Here is a 16161-nt window from a genome sequence, read left to right as displayed (position 1 = left end):
CACTCAGGAGGTGCACCGCTCCTCTGTTCCTCCAAGAAAATTTTAATGCTAAATGAGGTACCCCCTCATATCACTTCTCTGTTCCTCTGGGTGTCCCTCCTTATAGCCCCTGCCCCTGCAGGCACCAGTCGCCTATGTGTAAGGGCGAAAAAAAAGGAGGGGTCACCAATGAGTCCTTTCTCTCAGACCATCAGTAACTTTGCCTCTATAGGAAGACTGTCAAAACAGTTCAGTGGGAATTTCCCAGCCATGAAACAGGTGTCATAATTGCATAGTCACAGGAGTCAATAGGCAATGATCTCCAACACATCAAGTGACTTATCCAAACTAATCCAAACACAGAAATGAGCAAATGAAAATGTAAGTGTTGAGATCAGTGTATGAAAGCGAAAGCATCAAGAAGTGTGTTTTAGAGAAGAATTTGAAAGAAATGGATAACTGGTACATGGGAATTGTGGGGGAGAGTAGGGGATATTCTGAACCTATAGGGTAGAGTGAAAGAAAGAAAACACAAAGCAGAAAATGTGTGAAGGAGAATCAACTTAGAACTGAAATAAAGTTTGGCACAGACCTGACAGATCATCACATACACCCTCCTACTAGGCTAGAATATATAGTGTGATTGCTGGCCCACTGAAGTCAGTAGGGAGATGTGTTGTCAGGGAAATAAAAATGTGAATACTGTAATTATGCTGATATAAAATTGGCATGGTTCCTGGGCAAGCTTCAATTTACATCCTTTTAGTCCCTCCAGAGTGCTCTGGCTACCTTTACCCTTCCTTAGCTATAACCATGGAGTACTAACCACACTTAGGCTACGTCTATATTATACTCTAAAACAGAAATAAGATATGCAATTTGTGCTACTCAAATTGCGTATCTTATTTTGATTTTATTTCAAAATAGAATATTTTGAAATTTGGTGCATCTACATGGCACCAAATTTTGAAATAAAGCACTATTTCAAGACATTCCTTATTCCTTGTGGAATGAGGTTTACTGGGATGCCGAAATAGCATGTCTGTTATTTTGAAAATTATTTCAAAATAGCGGACGCATTCCTTAGACATTGGGTAGCTATTTCAGGATACCATTGGTATCCTGAAATAGCCTTGCAGTCTAGATGTACCCCTGGACTAGGTCTTTGAGCTCCAGCTCACCTGATTCCCAACCAGGATAGCAAAACAGGCTCAGCTCAATTTGGCACCCACAATCTCTCTCGGAGCCTGGGACCAGCTAGTTGATTCAAGTGACTCAGAAACAGCCTCTTCACAACAAAGCTGTATTTATCCTTTCATCCAACAGTATGAAGCATGCAGAGCAAATACATAACCAAAAAAGACCTATCTGCATATTTTCCCTTGCCTTCATCCTAATATTTCCTTGCAAGCTTTAGTAAGATTCATTCAGCCCAATTACCACCATCCTGGGATGAGGCCACAGTGTGTTTTCTGTGTCTCGTTCAGTTGGTATGACAGTCTCAGTCTGTGGGCAACCATTTCTCTCACTATTCCAGCCTAGGGTAGCATGGGTCAGGTGTTAGTAATTAGTACATGCCTTGATCCCAGGTTAAACCTTGGAAGAATAAATGTTGGCAGTCTACTGCCCCCCATGCAGCTGGAGGGGGTGGGGAAAAATAATTTCCCTCCGCCCCAGGTCAGATTGATAGTAGACTTTTTTTTTGCCTCCTCTGAGGTATAGGACACAGATCACTAAGGCCATGTCTACACTAAGAGATTATTTAAAATTTATTAAATTCAACTTCTGGGCACACTATTTTACAAATTCAGAGTTCCGTGTCCTCACTATGGGGAAGAATCAAATGTAGCCTGAGACACGCTCCATTAATGGGGACACACTACCTTGGACTAAGAGCCCCAAGAAACACTCTTGGGAGCTGCAGGAGGCCTCTCGGATGTCAATTCATTCACATTAGTGGCACCGAGGTATCCACACTAATGTTATTTCGGACTTAGTTTGGAATTAGCTTTATTCCTCAAGAAAAGCAGGAGTACAGAGTTCAAATTCTGTGATTCCTTACTCCTGAATAATGGGTTTGGTAGTGTGAACGCATCACTTACAAAATCAACCTTGGAGGGCTAATTTCAGACTAAGGTCCTAGTGTAGATCAGGCCTTACTTGGACCATCTACGTATCTATCAAGCCTATGTCTATATTATAAGAAAGGGTACGAATCCTCTGCTCATGAACACATACTTGCTAGCACAGAAGCATGGCTGAGCCATGCTGAATACAAAACCTTGAAACTGGTTGTCATGTATTTGACCCAGTTCACCTATGCTCCACTGCTGCTCATGCCACCATGGTTATGATATTACTTATATTCTCACTAGCTTACAGAAAGCTAGCACAAGTGTGTATACATGACCAGAAGAATCACAATCCTTAGCTTATAGGCTACGTCTACACTGCAGGCTTCTTTTGGAAGAAGTTTTTTTTTTGGAAGCGAGCTTCTGAAAAAACTTCTTCTGAAAGAGAGTATCCACACACAAAAGCGTATCAAAAAAGCAATCTGCTGTTTCGAAAGAAAGTGTCCAGACTAATTAGATGCTTTCTCACATAAAAGACCATCTGAAGCCCCTTCAGCCCACACGCAGCAGCATTATTTTGGAATAACTGACATTATTCCGCCATAACAAAGAGCACATATATACTGAAAGCCATTATTTCAAAATGATTGCGAGCTAGAGGACTTCTTATGCCGACTCCTGTAACCTTCATTTCATGAGGAGTAAGGGAAGTCAATGGAAGAGTGTTCTTCTTTTGGCTTCCTGCTGTGAAGGCAGCGCCAGAAGCCAAATTAAGCTATTTCGACTTCAGCTACACAATTGACGTAGCTGAAGTTGTATACCTTAATTCAACTTTTGCCTTGCGGTGTAGACATGCCCTAAATCACATGGTACAGGTGAACGAATAGGTAAGGTAGGCAGAGTACACCTGGAAAAGATCTTGTTCTGAGCCTAACCGCTGGAGACAGTGAGGTCTTTGAAAGCAGTTTGTGTGTGTATGTGTATGTGTGTGTGTGCACATGCACATGCGCTTTTTGGGGGGAAGGAGGTAGGGAGACAGAGGTTGTACATGGATGTACTTTTTCACAAGCTTTATTAAGTATAAACTTACTGCCAGTCTCAAAATGTTTTGAGATTGAAAGTGTAAATGATCACCATTTATAATGCACCATTGTAATAAGTGAAAATGTCACAGGAGATGTAGAGGGTTATAGAAAATGTGAGTTTTAACAGGTAGCATTTTGGGTATAAGCATGTATGCATATGCAGATCAGTTTGATTTTTCTTAAGTTTGAAGTATTAAGGAGACAGAATCTTGCTCTGACTTCTGGAAAAACGCCATCAAAAGTATATATAGTTCAGTTGGATACACACATTCTCTACTCAACTAAGCATTCAAAATGAATGTGCACTTTGATTTTAATAAATGAGTTTCTTTAATATAATCCATACCCTATATGCCATTTTATTATCTGAAGTAAAATTAAATAAAGCTACATACCTTAATGAATAATGAAGGCATTTGCTTGAAAGCAGCCAAAGAAAAGTTACCATTTTAAGAGTTTGGTAAATTGGAGTGCAAGTCATTGAAACAGAAAGCGGGGGCAGCTGTGGTCTGGCTTTGCGCCTCCCTACCCTCTTGTGAAAAAACTATCAGTCTCTCTTCATCAGCTTCCCTATCTGGAATTTTTTATAGGCTCCTGTCCAGGTCCCCTCTTTCTCTCACAGTAGAGGTCTCCAACTAAATGGTATATCAGGTGCTGACAACATAACCGTCAGTCATTACTCAATTGACAAAAGACAGCTATGGAGTATTTTAGGGCCTAATCCATAGCCCTGTGAATTCAGTGGGAGACTTTCCATTGACTTCAAGGGGCTATGCATTAGCCACTAAGGCCGTGTCTACACTATGCAGAAGATCGACACTGCTGTGATAGATCTTTCGGGATTAGATTTAGTGGGTCTAGTGGCACTGGTACTCCTGCTCCTCACAAGGAGTCCAGGAAGCTGATGGGAGTGTTTGTTCCCATCAATCTCTCACTGTATGGACAGCGATTTAAGGTATGTCAACTCCAGCTACATAATTAATGAGGTTGGAGTTGTTTATTTTAAGTCAACCTTCCTCTCTAATGTAGACCAGGCCCTACTGACTTATGCTGCTAAAACTCTATACATAAAGTTTAGAATAAATTCCATATGCTAACTTGGAAAAAGGAAAAAAATCTACTTGTATATGTGAATGCATGTATTTGTTTAAAAGTTACCCCAGGGATCTTCAGTATGTTTAGAATTTCTTATATCACAAAAGGTTTTGTTTACAAATAAAAAGATGCATAATTCAGCCAGTTTTTAATGAGTATTTGTTTCAAAACAGAAGAATAATAGCACATGTAATGACTCCACTTAAACCTGGGTTCCACAGAATTAAGGCACCTTGAAGAAATGTTTGTTCTTTCTTCTCAAATAATTCATTCCAACATTTGACATTAAAAATATTGCAAAAAGCATACAACTTAAACATTTTATGAGTACAAAACTAGAGTTATAAAAATGACATAATTTACAAACAAACCCACATTAATAACAAACATTAGCAAAGCATGTTTCGATATAAAAGCTTTCATACCAGCCCCAGATATTGTCATGCTTGTTTCCATGCAGAGGTAACGGTTTGCATGCATTTTATTTATCCCTTATGTTTTAACAATTCAAGGGCTCATACTTACTTAAAATATTATCCCATTATCTTAAATTTTGTGTTTGCTTTAGGATTCCTATCATAGGAATTATTTTTTATCAATAGATAAAAATGTAGCCAACATAATCCTACATCAAATTTTAGGAAACTCATTTGTGATATTTTTAGAACATCCTTTAACCATATTATCAGGAAATGTTTGAATATGTAATGCAGAACTAGATGCTATATTTACTACATGGTATACTTGCTAATTCAGAAAAGGTAATGTTGTTGGTGTCACAATGACATTAAAACCATGACAAAAGTTGAAATAAACATGCTTAGTATTACTGAACCAAAAGTGCTAGGTTTATAGAGCTCTCCCTAGATTACCCATCATCAAGTTACCTAAATTATATATTTCTAGAAAAGATCTAATTTCATTTATATTTCTAATTTATAAGAAAGAATAAAATTTACATTCTGAAGTGTTCCCTGCTCAGTTTGAGCCCAATACTGTAAACACTTATTATCAGGCACAGGGTAAAATCCTGGCTCCACTGAAGTTAATGGAAGTTTTTCTATTGACTTCCCTGAGGCCAACATTTCACCCAAAATAGTGCTTACTACCAAGAAAGGTCTAATTTACTTTAATAGAATACTCACACTAGCAAACACTATGCCCAGTAGTGAATGTTTACACAATCAGACTCGTTATGTAGGCTCATGGTTCAGTTTATAATTGTTTAGCAAATGACACATTCCTTCTGATTTTATTCAAAAAACAACTTATTTCCCTCTCAAAGATCAGGCCATTCATTTTTAGTTCTATGGATTGTATCACACTGGAAAGCTCTTAAGGACGAACTAGCCTTGTCCTCCTACGTGGTGATCCTAATGACAAAACATAATAAGAGAAAGTTATTTGCAAATATAATGGATAGTCAATAGGTCAGTAAATTATTAAAAAAAATATTAATCTGTCCTAAATCTTGCCTTGCTCCTGCAAATAGTTCAATGGAAGTCAACAGTTCTGGCTTTGAAACTTTATGGGTGTCTACTCATTTGATAAAAGGTTACACTAAAACTCCAGATCCAAATACCCCAGATTTTGAGAATACTTGGAATCTAGACACTCTCAATACCATCTCTAGTTTTAACGAGCTAAATCCTGAGGCCCTTACACAGTTATTATTTATTCCCTATGCCAGACAAATTCTCATTGACTTCCTTTTGACAGGGCTACAGGACAAATGCAATCCAACTATCTTCCAGTAATGCCCATCTGCTATTCCAGTGAAAGCTAAAATGATGTTACACAAAATCAGCTGAGGACATTATTTACAGATAATGGTTTTGTGTTTGCTGCCAATTCATGAGAAACAAAGTATCTAACTCAACTTTCAGATCTCACATTGAGTTTGAGTATTAGCAGTTAGGAAAGTAAAAAGTATCCTTTTACTTGTCAAGGCTGATATGGAATTTGTGAAACATAATAAAAATGGAACCCTGCAATGCCATTTTTACAAAGGCTGTATTCAGAGTGGAAGTACTGTTTAAAGCCTTTGTTTCAATAAATGAAATATGCAACCCAGTTTACACAGAGCACATAGTCTCCAGGAGCTGTTTTTCAGACATATTAGTGTTGTTAAAAATAACTTTACCAACCCTTGTAAAAGAACACAGTTAAAAAATGACTAACATGATTTTTATTAGAATGCATTTTATTCTCAGGAAAGGACTATTGTTTAAAAATATACTTAGAAAAAGAACTATATGAAAATATTTGCTTTCCTGTACCTGGTACTCTTTTGGGTGGTTGTCCTCTCCTCCCTGTTGCTTCTACAAAATAGAAATGTTGCTGTCAGGGATGATTTATAAATAAGTATTTGAATTAGAGCTCATTCAACAATGAACTTATTTGAAACCCATATCTTAAAAAAAGAAGTCAACACAGTTGAAATGCTGCAATAAGATTGGGATTATTGATGACCTGCAACAGAAAGGCTTGTACTAATAAAAAAAAATCTAATACAACATTTTCATTGTATTCGTTCTACAAATCACAACAAAAATTGTCCTTTAAAAACAGACATTGCCCTTAATGTAAGTTAGGATGGATTGTGTTGCTGACACAGACTTTCCCCCCGAGATGCTTGTTGGAAATTCCAAATAAACATGTACAGTATAGTGAGTATTGTGATCTCACAGCACCATCATATATACAGTCCAGACTCCAAGAATTCCCTTCTTCTGAGGTGAGAGGCTTACTGGAATGATGAAAGCAATATGTAGGAGAGGCATCCTTGATTAACAGACATGTCTATGTTTTCCAAAATACCCATTTGATTTGAGACTCTACAAGCGTTTGCTAAATGTTGTGGCCTACATCTTTAGATTAGTACAATGAAAACATAAATATGAGAAAATTCCACAAGAAAATGGAATTTTCAGCCTCCCAACGATGTTGACTCTGAGATTACATGCATGGAATGTCTATTCATGTCAATAGGAACATGTAAGGGACACCAAAATATTAAACTCAAGATCCATTCAAGTGGAGAATTTTCCCCTTAGACTCCATGAGACTAAGAGCTGTATTTACTAACAGGTGCAGTTAATTAGCTTTGTACTTTGTTTACCTTAATACTTTGTTTTTCCAAATCCTTTCACAGTGAACAGTAGGCTGCATATGTTTCGCACAGCTACATGCAGCCTTCATTTCTATTTTCACTGGATTACAAGCAAAGTTAAGTTTTCAAGTTCTACGCAGAGGAAGAGCGAGTGTTGACTCATAGACTCATAGACTTATAGACTTTAAGGTCAGAAGGGACCATTATGATCATCTAGTCTGACCCCCTGCACAGTGCAGGCCACAAAATCTCACCCACCCCTCCTAGAATAATCCTCTCACCTATATCTCAGATATTGAAGCCTTCAAATACTTTGAAGACCCCAAGATGCAGAGAATCCTCTAGCTGTGATCTATACCCCATGCTACAGAGGAAGGCGAAAAACCTCCAGGGCCTCTGCGAATCTACCCTGGAGGAAAATTCCTTCCCGACCCCAAATATGGCGATCAGCTAAACCCTGAGCATGTGGGCAAGACTCATCAGCCAGACACCCAGGGTATGTCTACACTACCCCGCTAGTTCGAACTAGGCAGACCACACTTGCAAATGAAGCCCGGGATTTGAATTTCCCAGGCTTCATTTGCATAAGCGGGGCGCCGCCATTTTTAAAACCCCGCTCGTTCGAACCCCATGCAGCGCGGCTACACAGGGCACGAACTAGGTAGTTCGAACTAGGCTTCCTAGTTCGAACTACCGTTACTCCTCATTCCACAAGGAGTAACTGTAGTTCGAACTAGGAAGCCTAGTTTGAACTACCTAGTTCATGCCCCGTGTAGCCGTGCTGCACGGGGTTCAAACGAGCGGGGTTTTAAAAATGGCGGCGCCCCGCTTATGCAAATGAAGCCCTGGAAATTCAAATCCCGGGCTTCATTTGCAAGTGCGGTATGCCTACATTACCCTCCTAGTTTGAACTAGGAGGGCAGTGTAGACATACCCCCTGAAAGTTCTCTATAGTAACTCCTATCATCCCTCCATTGACCTATTTCCCACTGATAATGAATGGTCAATTAATTACCAAGATCATGTTATCTCATCAAACCATCCCCTTCATAAACCCATCTAGTTTAATCTTGAAACCAGATAGATCTTTTGCCCCCACTACTTCCCTTGGAAGGCCGTTCCAGAATTTCACTCCCTACATCAATTGAAATTTTGGAAGATGTGGGTAAAAAATGGCAGATTGAGATACATGGTCTTAAAAGCAAGTCTCACCATGCTAACCAGGTCTCCTTTAAGGGACATTTTCTCCCAGTTTAGGTTGCCCACAAAACTATTAGGCTCATAGGTACTGGGCATCTCACTCACTGATGGAATACCAGACGGCTCTGCATTCCCTGTTCTGCTTATCACTGAATTTTTACACACAGTGCTTCACATCTTCTTGGTGTTTGATCAAACCCAGTGTTTATTGTGCACTATTATGTGGTATATGCCCCATAAGTATCTATACAGCCTTATCATGAGTCCTGTGTACACAAATACCTAGCATCTCATTTTGAACAATTAAAATGTGACTATTTGTGTAAAAAACAAACAAACAAACACATCCTCTGGTATATTGTAAATTTATCCTCTGAATTTCTTTCACATTTGTAAAATCCATTAAGTTAACCTAAGCTGAAAACATAGTTGAAACAAACAAACAAAAATTCTTGGCATTTCAGATGACATATGAGAAACTTCATTCACAGGATGCCATATTTGCTTCTATGTATGTGAACAGTTAAGAAATCTATAAACTTTAGCAACTGATTTTGAAGCATTTGAAATGCTAATTTAAAGAAGACACACAAAAATACCACAAGGAATCACTGCTTTGTTCTAATTCACAGTAGGTACTGTTAGATAAACAATTGCAAGTTAAACTAGAACTTCTAAATACAGCCTATGCATAATCCAGGAACAAATGTGGTCCCTAAAAAGGACAATGCATAGTCCAGAGATCCTCAACCATTTTCATATGGGACTCCCACTTTCATAGGGGACTGCCACATCCCCTGGCGTGAAATGGTTTCCATCATATATAGGGTTTACAGTTTGGATCAATGGCTCTCAAAACCCCCAATATACAGATTGTTCCAGAATCCCTGACTGGAACCTCCTTCCCATTTAACAATATGAGAAGGGAAGAATGGTCACGGCCAACTGACACCTGTGTATGTCTTTCCCACTCCTTCACAGGGATTTTGACATCATAGTTGAGAACCCCTGGCATAATGGATCAACGACTGAAACTGGAAACAAAGTTATTGAGAACTTACATGTTCTTGAAGTGCTGCTTACAGAAAAGACAGCTGATTTATTATTCTTGCCTAGATTGGCAGATAGACAGTTGTCCCTGTCTACTACACATGACAATGAATTTATTTAGGATGAGTCTCAAAGTACACGTTGAAATGATTCTCTGCAAGGTTAGCTTGAGATCAACTGCTTTAAAAAAACTGATAAAACTTTTCCTGCTAAACTGTAGTTTCAGAACTAAACAACATATGTGTACAAATGCTATAAAACCCCACCTGGTATGATCACTGCAGATAAAGATGGTCTCAGTGCTATCGCATTATTAGACAAACTAACCTTCCAGATGGAATTCCTTGATTTCTCTCTCGATAATCTGTGGTTCTGCCTCAATTACTTTAGTAACCTTGGTGTACTCAGTTCCAGCTATGATAAGCATTAAAAACAAATGAGTTAAATCTGGGATAGCAATTCTATTTGTGAAGGGTGCCTGGGATGGAAACATTTCATTTTGAGGGAGTAGTGGTGAGCAGGATGCCAGGAAATAAGCCTCATATAATTTTGCCAATTTTCTCAATCCCAACACATGGGAATCACCTTCTTCAGGGTGAACTAGGGCTCTGTTTTAGCAAGGACTGCCACGTGCAACAAACTCTGTTGGACTATGTATAATTTTATGACAGTCCATTAGAGAGTGTGCTTGCTTTATACAAAGGCAAGACATACATTTTCTGACTGGACTCAGGTTTGTTCAAGTGTTTGGGGAATTCTCTGTTATAAAACAGAAATGCTCTGAGGCAATCAGAGAGGGGCAGGGAGCAATCACCACCATTATTAAAGCAGCCATAATGCCGCATATATAGCTGCTCTTCGTGGCTAGAAGTACTATGTTGTGGTATAAAAGACTAGATTAAAACATGGAAAAGTGTAGCAAAGACTGAGGGAAAACAGAAAATCCACTCATCTGATCCATTACATAAAACAAAAGGCTTTTACTAACCACCCTACAATAGCAAAGAGAAGAAAAGAATTCAAGAGACTAGGTTGTATTACCCAATTAAGTACTAATACTTAATAAATCAGAATAGTATAAATCTGTAAAGTCATATATCTTTCTAGATTAATTGCATGTAATTACACATCTTGATAATTTAGGTCAACAACTTGATACTGATGAAAAGATCCAAGGTGTCAGAACACTTTAATTTACAACAGGGGATCTTTGCAGCCCCTGCAGGGCTAAATCCTGTACTTTTGACTTCTGCAGGATTTGCAGACAATGGAATTTATTCCAGTGCTTTTACGTTTCTTTGCTATGACTTTTGTAATTTTCTAACTTCATTTTAAAATAGTTCTTATTGAATTTAATGCAGGTAAAAGGTATAGGACGGGTAGCCTTGGAGGTTTTTCTTCTAGAATATACTATATTAAACAGCAATGAAAACTTTCCCATGCTGCCTTAATCCTGAGTTAAAGAAGCCTATGTGTAAAGATAATGCGGCCCTTCAGACTCCATGACCAATCCCCCTTGCTTGTCTGCTGAAACTTATCAATTAAGTTAAGGTAGCCCAATGTGTATTAGCCATCATGGTTTTACTTATTGAAGGAGCTACAGCTATATCTTGCAGCCTTTACTAAATCCTAACTTCAGCAGATCTCCAACGCCCAGATCTCCAAAGGTACTTGGGGTATCTATTTCCAGTGGGAAGCTGTAATGCCTAAATGCTTTCAAGGATCTGGGCCTAACTGAATTAGTCAGTAGGATTCATCCCAGGTTGTTTGTGACCCAGTTCACTTCCAAAACTTTCATTAGTTAAAAGATGACAAGAAGAAATGGATTCAGTTAATCTAAATCAGAGTCTTTACTGTATAGTTCAAGAAACAACCAAATATCCTTTTGAGTTTAGTAGTCAGGCTAATACTAAATTTCCCCAGTATACTTGAATTCTTTTTTACTTTCACCTTTGTTATTACAGGTAGTTGTTCTAATCTATACAATAAGCAGAAGACATTCCATAAAGAGTTTTCTACTTTTTTTCTACATCTATTGGTTATTTATTGCTAAAACTGTTAGAACTGAGAGACAGAGGAGGGAGAGAGAGAGAGATACTAATGGTAATGCTATACTTGAAAAGAATTACAGTTAATATTTTGACCCACATTACCTGTCAGTATTTAAACATGCCTTTGATTGTTAACTTGAGGGCAATGAATATTCATTTCTGGAGAACAGAAAAGTGTAATGAATTTGGCCTACTGTAACACTTTCCATTTCATTGGTGTTTCTCAAAGTTAACAATTTCTTGGAAATACGTTTGCAGCTAATGGAATAAATCTTCATTGCTCCCCTAGGTTTGAATTAGGTAACATTTTAAAGACTGAAAAACAAACAAGTTTCAATTTGTTCATGATCGGTGTGTATATGAAAACTGACTGTTCAAAATTTGCCATTTTATTACTTCTTTTTTTAGCAGATTTATATTTAAACTAGATCAGCTAGGTCAGTCTTTAAAATGTTAAGGGATCGCTTTGTCCGAGAGATGATTCAATCACCAGAACCTGTTATGCAGAGGTTAGTTGTCACACACTCACTAACCTCCCTGAAGGAGTCTTTTGATTTCTTCATCTTCAAGTAAATGACCATCACCTTCAATGAATTTGGTCACCTTGGTAACCTCTGAGAGGATACACGTTTATGGCATAAAGTTGATTTATATGACACATTCAGAATTCTAAATTACAGTACATTAATGAACATGCTGATTGACTACAAAATCCATTTAGAACAAAAAGTTCCATGCAAACATCTGGTTGTTATCATCATGACAGAAAAACAATACTTTAACCAGTTTCAGTATATTGCATACATATGCAGTTCCACTTAAAATGAATTGCTAATGAAGTACATATTGAGACAGATACCAATTATAGGTCATTTGTAGTATGCCTTTCACAGGTCCTTCTGGGACTTCTTTTCTTGTCTTGATGTGGAACTTGACATGTTGAAAAATAAAGGTCTCTACTGCATTTCAAGCACATGTTTATATACACCCAAACAAGCCCTCAACTACGAGGTTCAGATTTTAAGGAATACTACATCTTTATAATAGATCAAATCAAATCCTCAGATCTGAGTACTCCAAATTTTGGAGTGTTTAACCTCTAGCTCTGAACTTGTTGCTTGGATCCACCTTGTGTATATATTTTTATTAAAATTACAAAAAGCATAATTTTCAGTTATCTAATGCGTGGGTAGATCTCATGGAGCCTACATTTTTCTTTGGGAAGAAAAACACTAACCTTCTTCAAGCAATTTCTTCAATTTTTCCTCAGCATCTCCTCTACCACCTGCAGTAATTTGGGTGTATGTGATTTCAGGACCTGAAATGAAGTTTAAAAGATGCAGGACTGAAACAAAGACTACACTATTGCATTTTAAAATATTTTATCCTATGAAACATAAAGCAGAAGTATCATATTCAAAATTATAAATAAAACTGACCAACAGAATGAAATATTGAGATCTAGAATAAGCCTCCTCCTACCTCCAAGTAAAATAAGTTCCTAAAGCCTAAGTTTCACTTTCAAAATGAGAATTAGAAGCCTAATTTACAAAAGTGCTTTTGAAATGTACCTGTTATGCCTATAATGTTTATGTTAATTAATTATTTAGTATGTATTAATTTATTTAAATACCAGTGATGTGTTACTGGCTAATCTTAAAATTTTAAAATTTAATTTAGGAGATATCATTCCTTCCTCCCAAAAATTTTGATGTAGTTAATACACTCATAAAATTGCCCTTTCCATAGCAACAATGTAAATTTTTAAATCCTTTTTTCTTCAGAAATCTTATCTTGAAAATGAGCTTATTTTCACTGAGATACCAATATATTTTTTCTTTTTAACTAAAAAAATCCCACTAGCCAAATCAACATAACAAAACAAAAAACCCAACTCAATTAACCAAACAAAACCCCCCACCTTGGTATAAATTAGTGAAATGTTTGAAAAAAAAGACTCCTTTTTGAGATGTAAAAACACGTATTTGAAATATTGCACACACATCTATGCACACCTGTGTACAATCCACTTGTCCTTCCATGGGAGTAGTGGGAATGGCTTAAGAATTCTGGGTTGCATTGACCTTGCTATAGAGTATATCAGAAGAGCCAAAATGGGACTTGAGAGGTGTATAGTACAGAACGGTAAACTTCAGGCAGTATGACTAGAAAAGTGCTTCACATAGTTTACCTTGAATAATTCTTTCTTCTGTCACTTCTTTTTCAGTCACCTCCACAGGCTGTCCATTAATTATTTTTCTGTATTTTTTAATAATAGGCTCTATAAAGATATTTTAAAAAGTAAAGTGATGAAGAATATATACTGAACATATAATAAGAGGAATGACCCAGGAGAGTTGGTGTCAGTGTTTGGATCTGGATTAGGACCTAGGCTTTCCTCGAGTCCAGGGATGGTCACAGCCAAAATTGTGTTAGAAATACTTCAAGGACCATGAAAGGAAATGCCAGTGAACATTTGGAAAGTGGAAGTGGATGAAAATTATCTTGAAATGATAGGAGTTCATGATTCTAAAAAATGTTAGGAGGGAAAAGAGCCACATAAAGATAATGGATTTCAAGAAAACAGACTTTAGCAAACTCAAGGAGATGGTAGATAAGATCCCATGGTGTCGAGTATCAGAGAGGTAGCCCGTGGGAAGCAAGTTAAAGAGGAAAACCAGTTTGAGAGAACTGGCAGTTTTTCAAAGACACTTTTAGAGAGGGCTTAAAAGTAAATTGTCCCACAGCATAGACAAGATGGGAAATATGGTAAGAGATCACCTTGGCTTAACCAGGGGATCTTAAATGATCTGAAACTCAAAAAGGAAAAAAAAGTCCTACAGAAAGTAGAAACCAGCTCTAAGGGCAAATCGAAAAAACAATACAAACATGTAAGGACAAAAGATCAAGGCACACAATGGGGTTAAACTAACAAGAGACAAAGGATAACATGAAAATATTCTACAAATACATTAGAAGCAAGAGGAAGACCCAGGGACAGGATAAGTCTGTTATTCAATGATGAGGGTGGGAGAAGATAATAACAGAAATGTGGATATGGCAGAAATGCTAAATGACCTTTTCATTTCAGTTTTCACCAAAAAAATTAGTGGTAGTTAGTTTCTATCATAATGAACACCAGTGCAAATGAGGTGGGAGATGAGGCTAAAGTAAGGAAAGAACAAGATAAAAATTACTTAGACAAGCTAAGGTTGACAGTTTTTTAGGTTGTCAGGGCCTGATGAAATACATTCAAGGAACCTACTGAGGAAATACCTGGCATGAATAGTCCAATTATTACTTAGTTCTGCCTTAAGTGCAAGGGATTGCCCTAGATGAGCTACTGAGGTTCCTTCCAGTCCCACACTTTTAAGATCCACTTCTATGTCAACACATGTTCACTTTCTGTCACATGGTTATCCACTGTACTTTAGAAGACAGAAAAATAACTATCAAACAAGGTGGCAACTCAGCATATAAAGTTCTGGAAACATAATGTCAGATACAGTTTGTCTGGGAAGAGTTAGACAAAATCTGTAACAAGTGGGAATGAAAAACTACTATATTTTCTGAATGAAATAAAAACAAATCCGATGACTCATAAAAAACCACGTCTCTTGACTGAACTAAAATCTGACTTGGAACTGTAAAACTTGTGTTAGTATCCTAGCTAATAAAGTTTAACCACTGAAAATTTATTCACCTCCTTGAATCACTTTCGTTATTGTCTCGCCTTCCCCGTCGATCAATTCTGTGAATTCTGAAAAATATTATTGAAAAAAGTAAACCAACGTGTTACAAATATGCATGGCCCTTTGCAGTACATGGAAACAACATAATTCACTATTTAAAGCAGATAAAGTAGAAAAGGCATTAACACCATCCACACAAAAATCCCTTAACACATAATATTCCATTCTGATTATGTATTGTTATAATAAAATTTAAAGCAGGGCTACTCAACTTTGGAAGCCCCAGGGACCACAAGGATACCCACAGCACATGCCGAGGGCCGCAACTTAAGCATGGTTGCATGTATATGCAAATGCATGCAAATATTTATGCAAGTATATGCAAATAGCTTCTTTCACACTGATGGGCATGAATACAAAGAGTAAGGCAAGACTACACAACATGAAGGCCCCATTTAAGTTAGTTCTACTGATATTAATAAAATGCAATACTTTCCCAATTTCCACCCATATGACTGCACTTTTAATGAGCAATGCCAGTCCAGGAATTTAACTACTAAAACACATATCAACAGAAGACCATTATATTGACTACTTTTTTGTTTTGGCTTCACAGTTTTAACAAATCAAACAAAAACTGCCAATACAATATTTACTGAAATATAAATGCAATCAATGTGAAGTTAAAGGCAACGAGGGGAGAAGTGGCATGGCTAGAAAAGGAACCCAGGAATCCTGCTTCCCAGAATCCTTTCCTTTCCCCTGCCTACCCCACTAAGCACCAGCTCCCACGGTCCTCACAGAACTGAGACTAGAACCCCCAAA

General features: G+C 37.4%; 1 protein-coding gene across 13 annotated transcripts in view; it reads right to left on the bottom strand.

Moving 5' to 3' along the window:
* Nucleotides 1–4362: 4362 nt before the first annotated feature.
* Nucleotides 4363–16161, bottom strand: part of POSTN (periostin) — a 50296-nt gene continuing 38497 nt past the window's right edge. For 5 of the 13 annotated variants that reach the window (XM_006124926.4, XM_006124927.4, XM_006124928.4 and 2 more), the window contains 7 exons: nt 15348–15404; nt 13836–13925; nt 12882–12962; nt 12178–12258; nt 9921–10007; nt 6511–6552; nt 4363–5604 (listed from right to left, as the gene is read on the bottom strand). In XM_006124926.4, the coding sequence (XP_006124988.2) occupies nt 5567–5604; nt 6511–6552; nt 9921–10007; nt 12178–12258; nt 12882–12962; nt 13836–13925; nt 15348–15404 (476 nt within the window). In that variant the 3' untranslated portion in view covers nt 4363–5566. The remainder of the gene's footprint in view (nt 5605–6510; nt 6553–9920; nt 10008–12177; nt 12259–12881; nt 12963–13835; nt 13926–15347; nt 15405–16161) is intronic. The other 8 variants (XM_075919128.1, XM_075919129.1, XM_075919130.1 and 5 more) reach the window with 4 other exon arrangements.

The sequence above is a fragment of the Pelodiscus sinensis genome, chromosome 1, assembly GCF_049634645.1.
Source record: "Pelodiscus sinensis isolate JC-2024 chromosome 1, ASM4963464v1, whole genome shotgun sequence".
NCBI classification, from domain to species: Eukaryota; Metazoa; Chordata; order Testudines; family Trionychidae; genus Pelodiscus; species Pelodiscus sinensis.
This window is presented reverse-complemented; position numbering and strand designations above follow the sequence as displayed.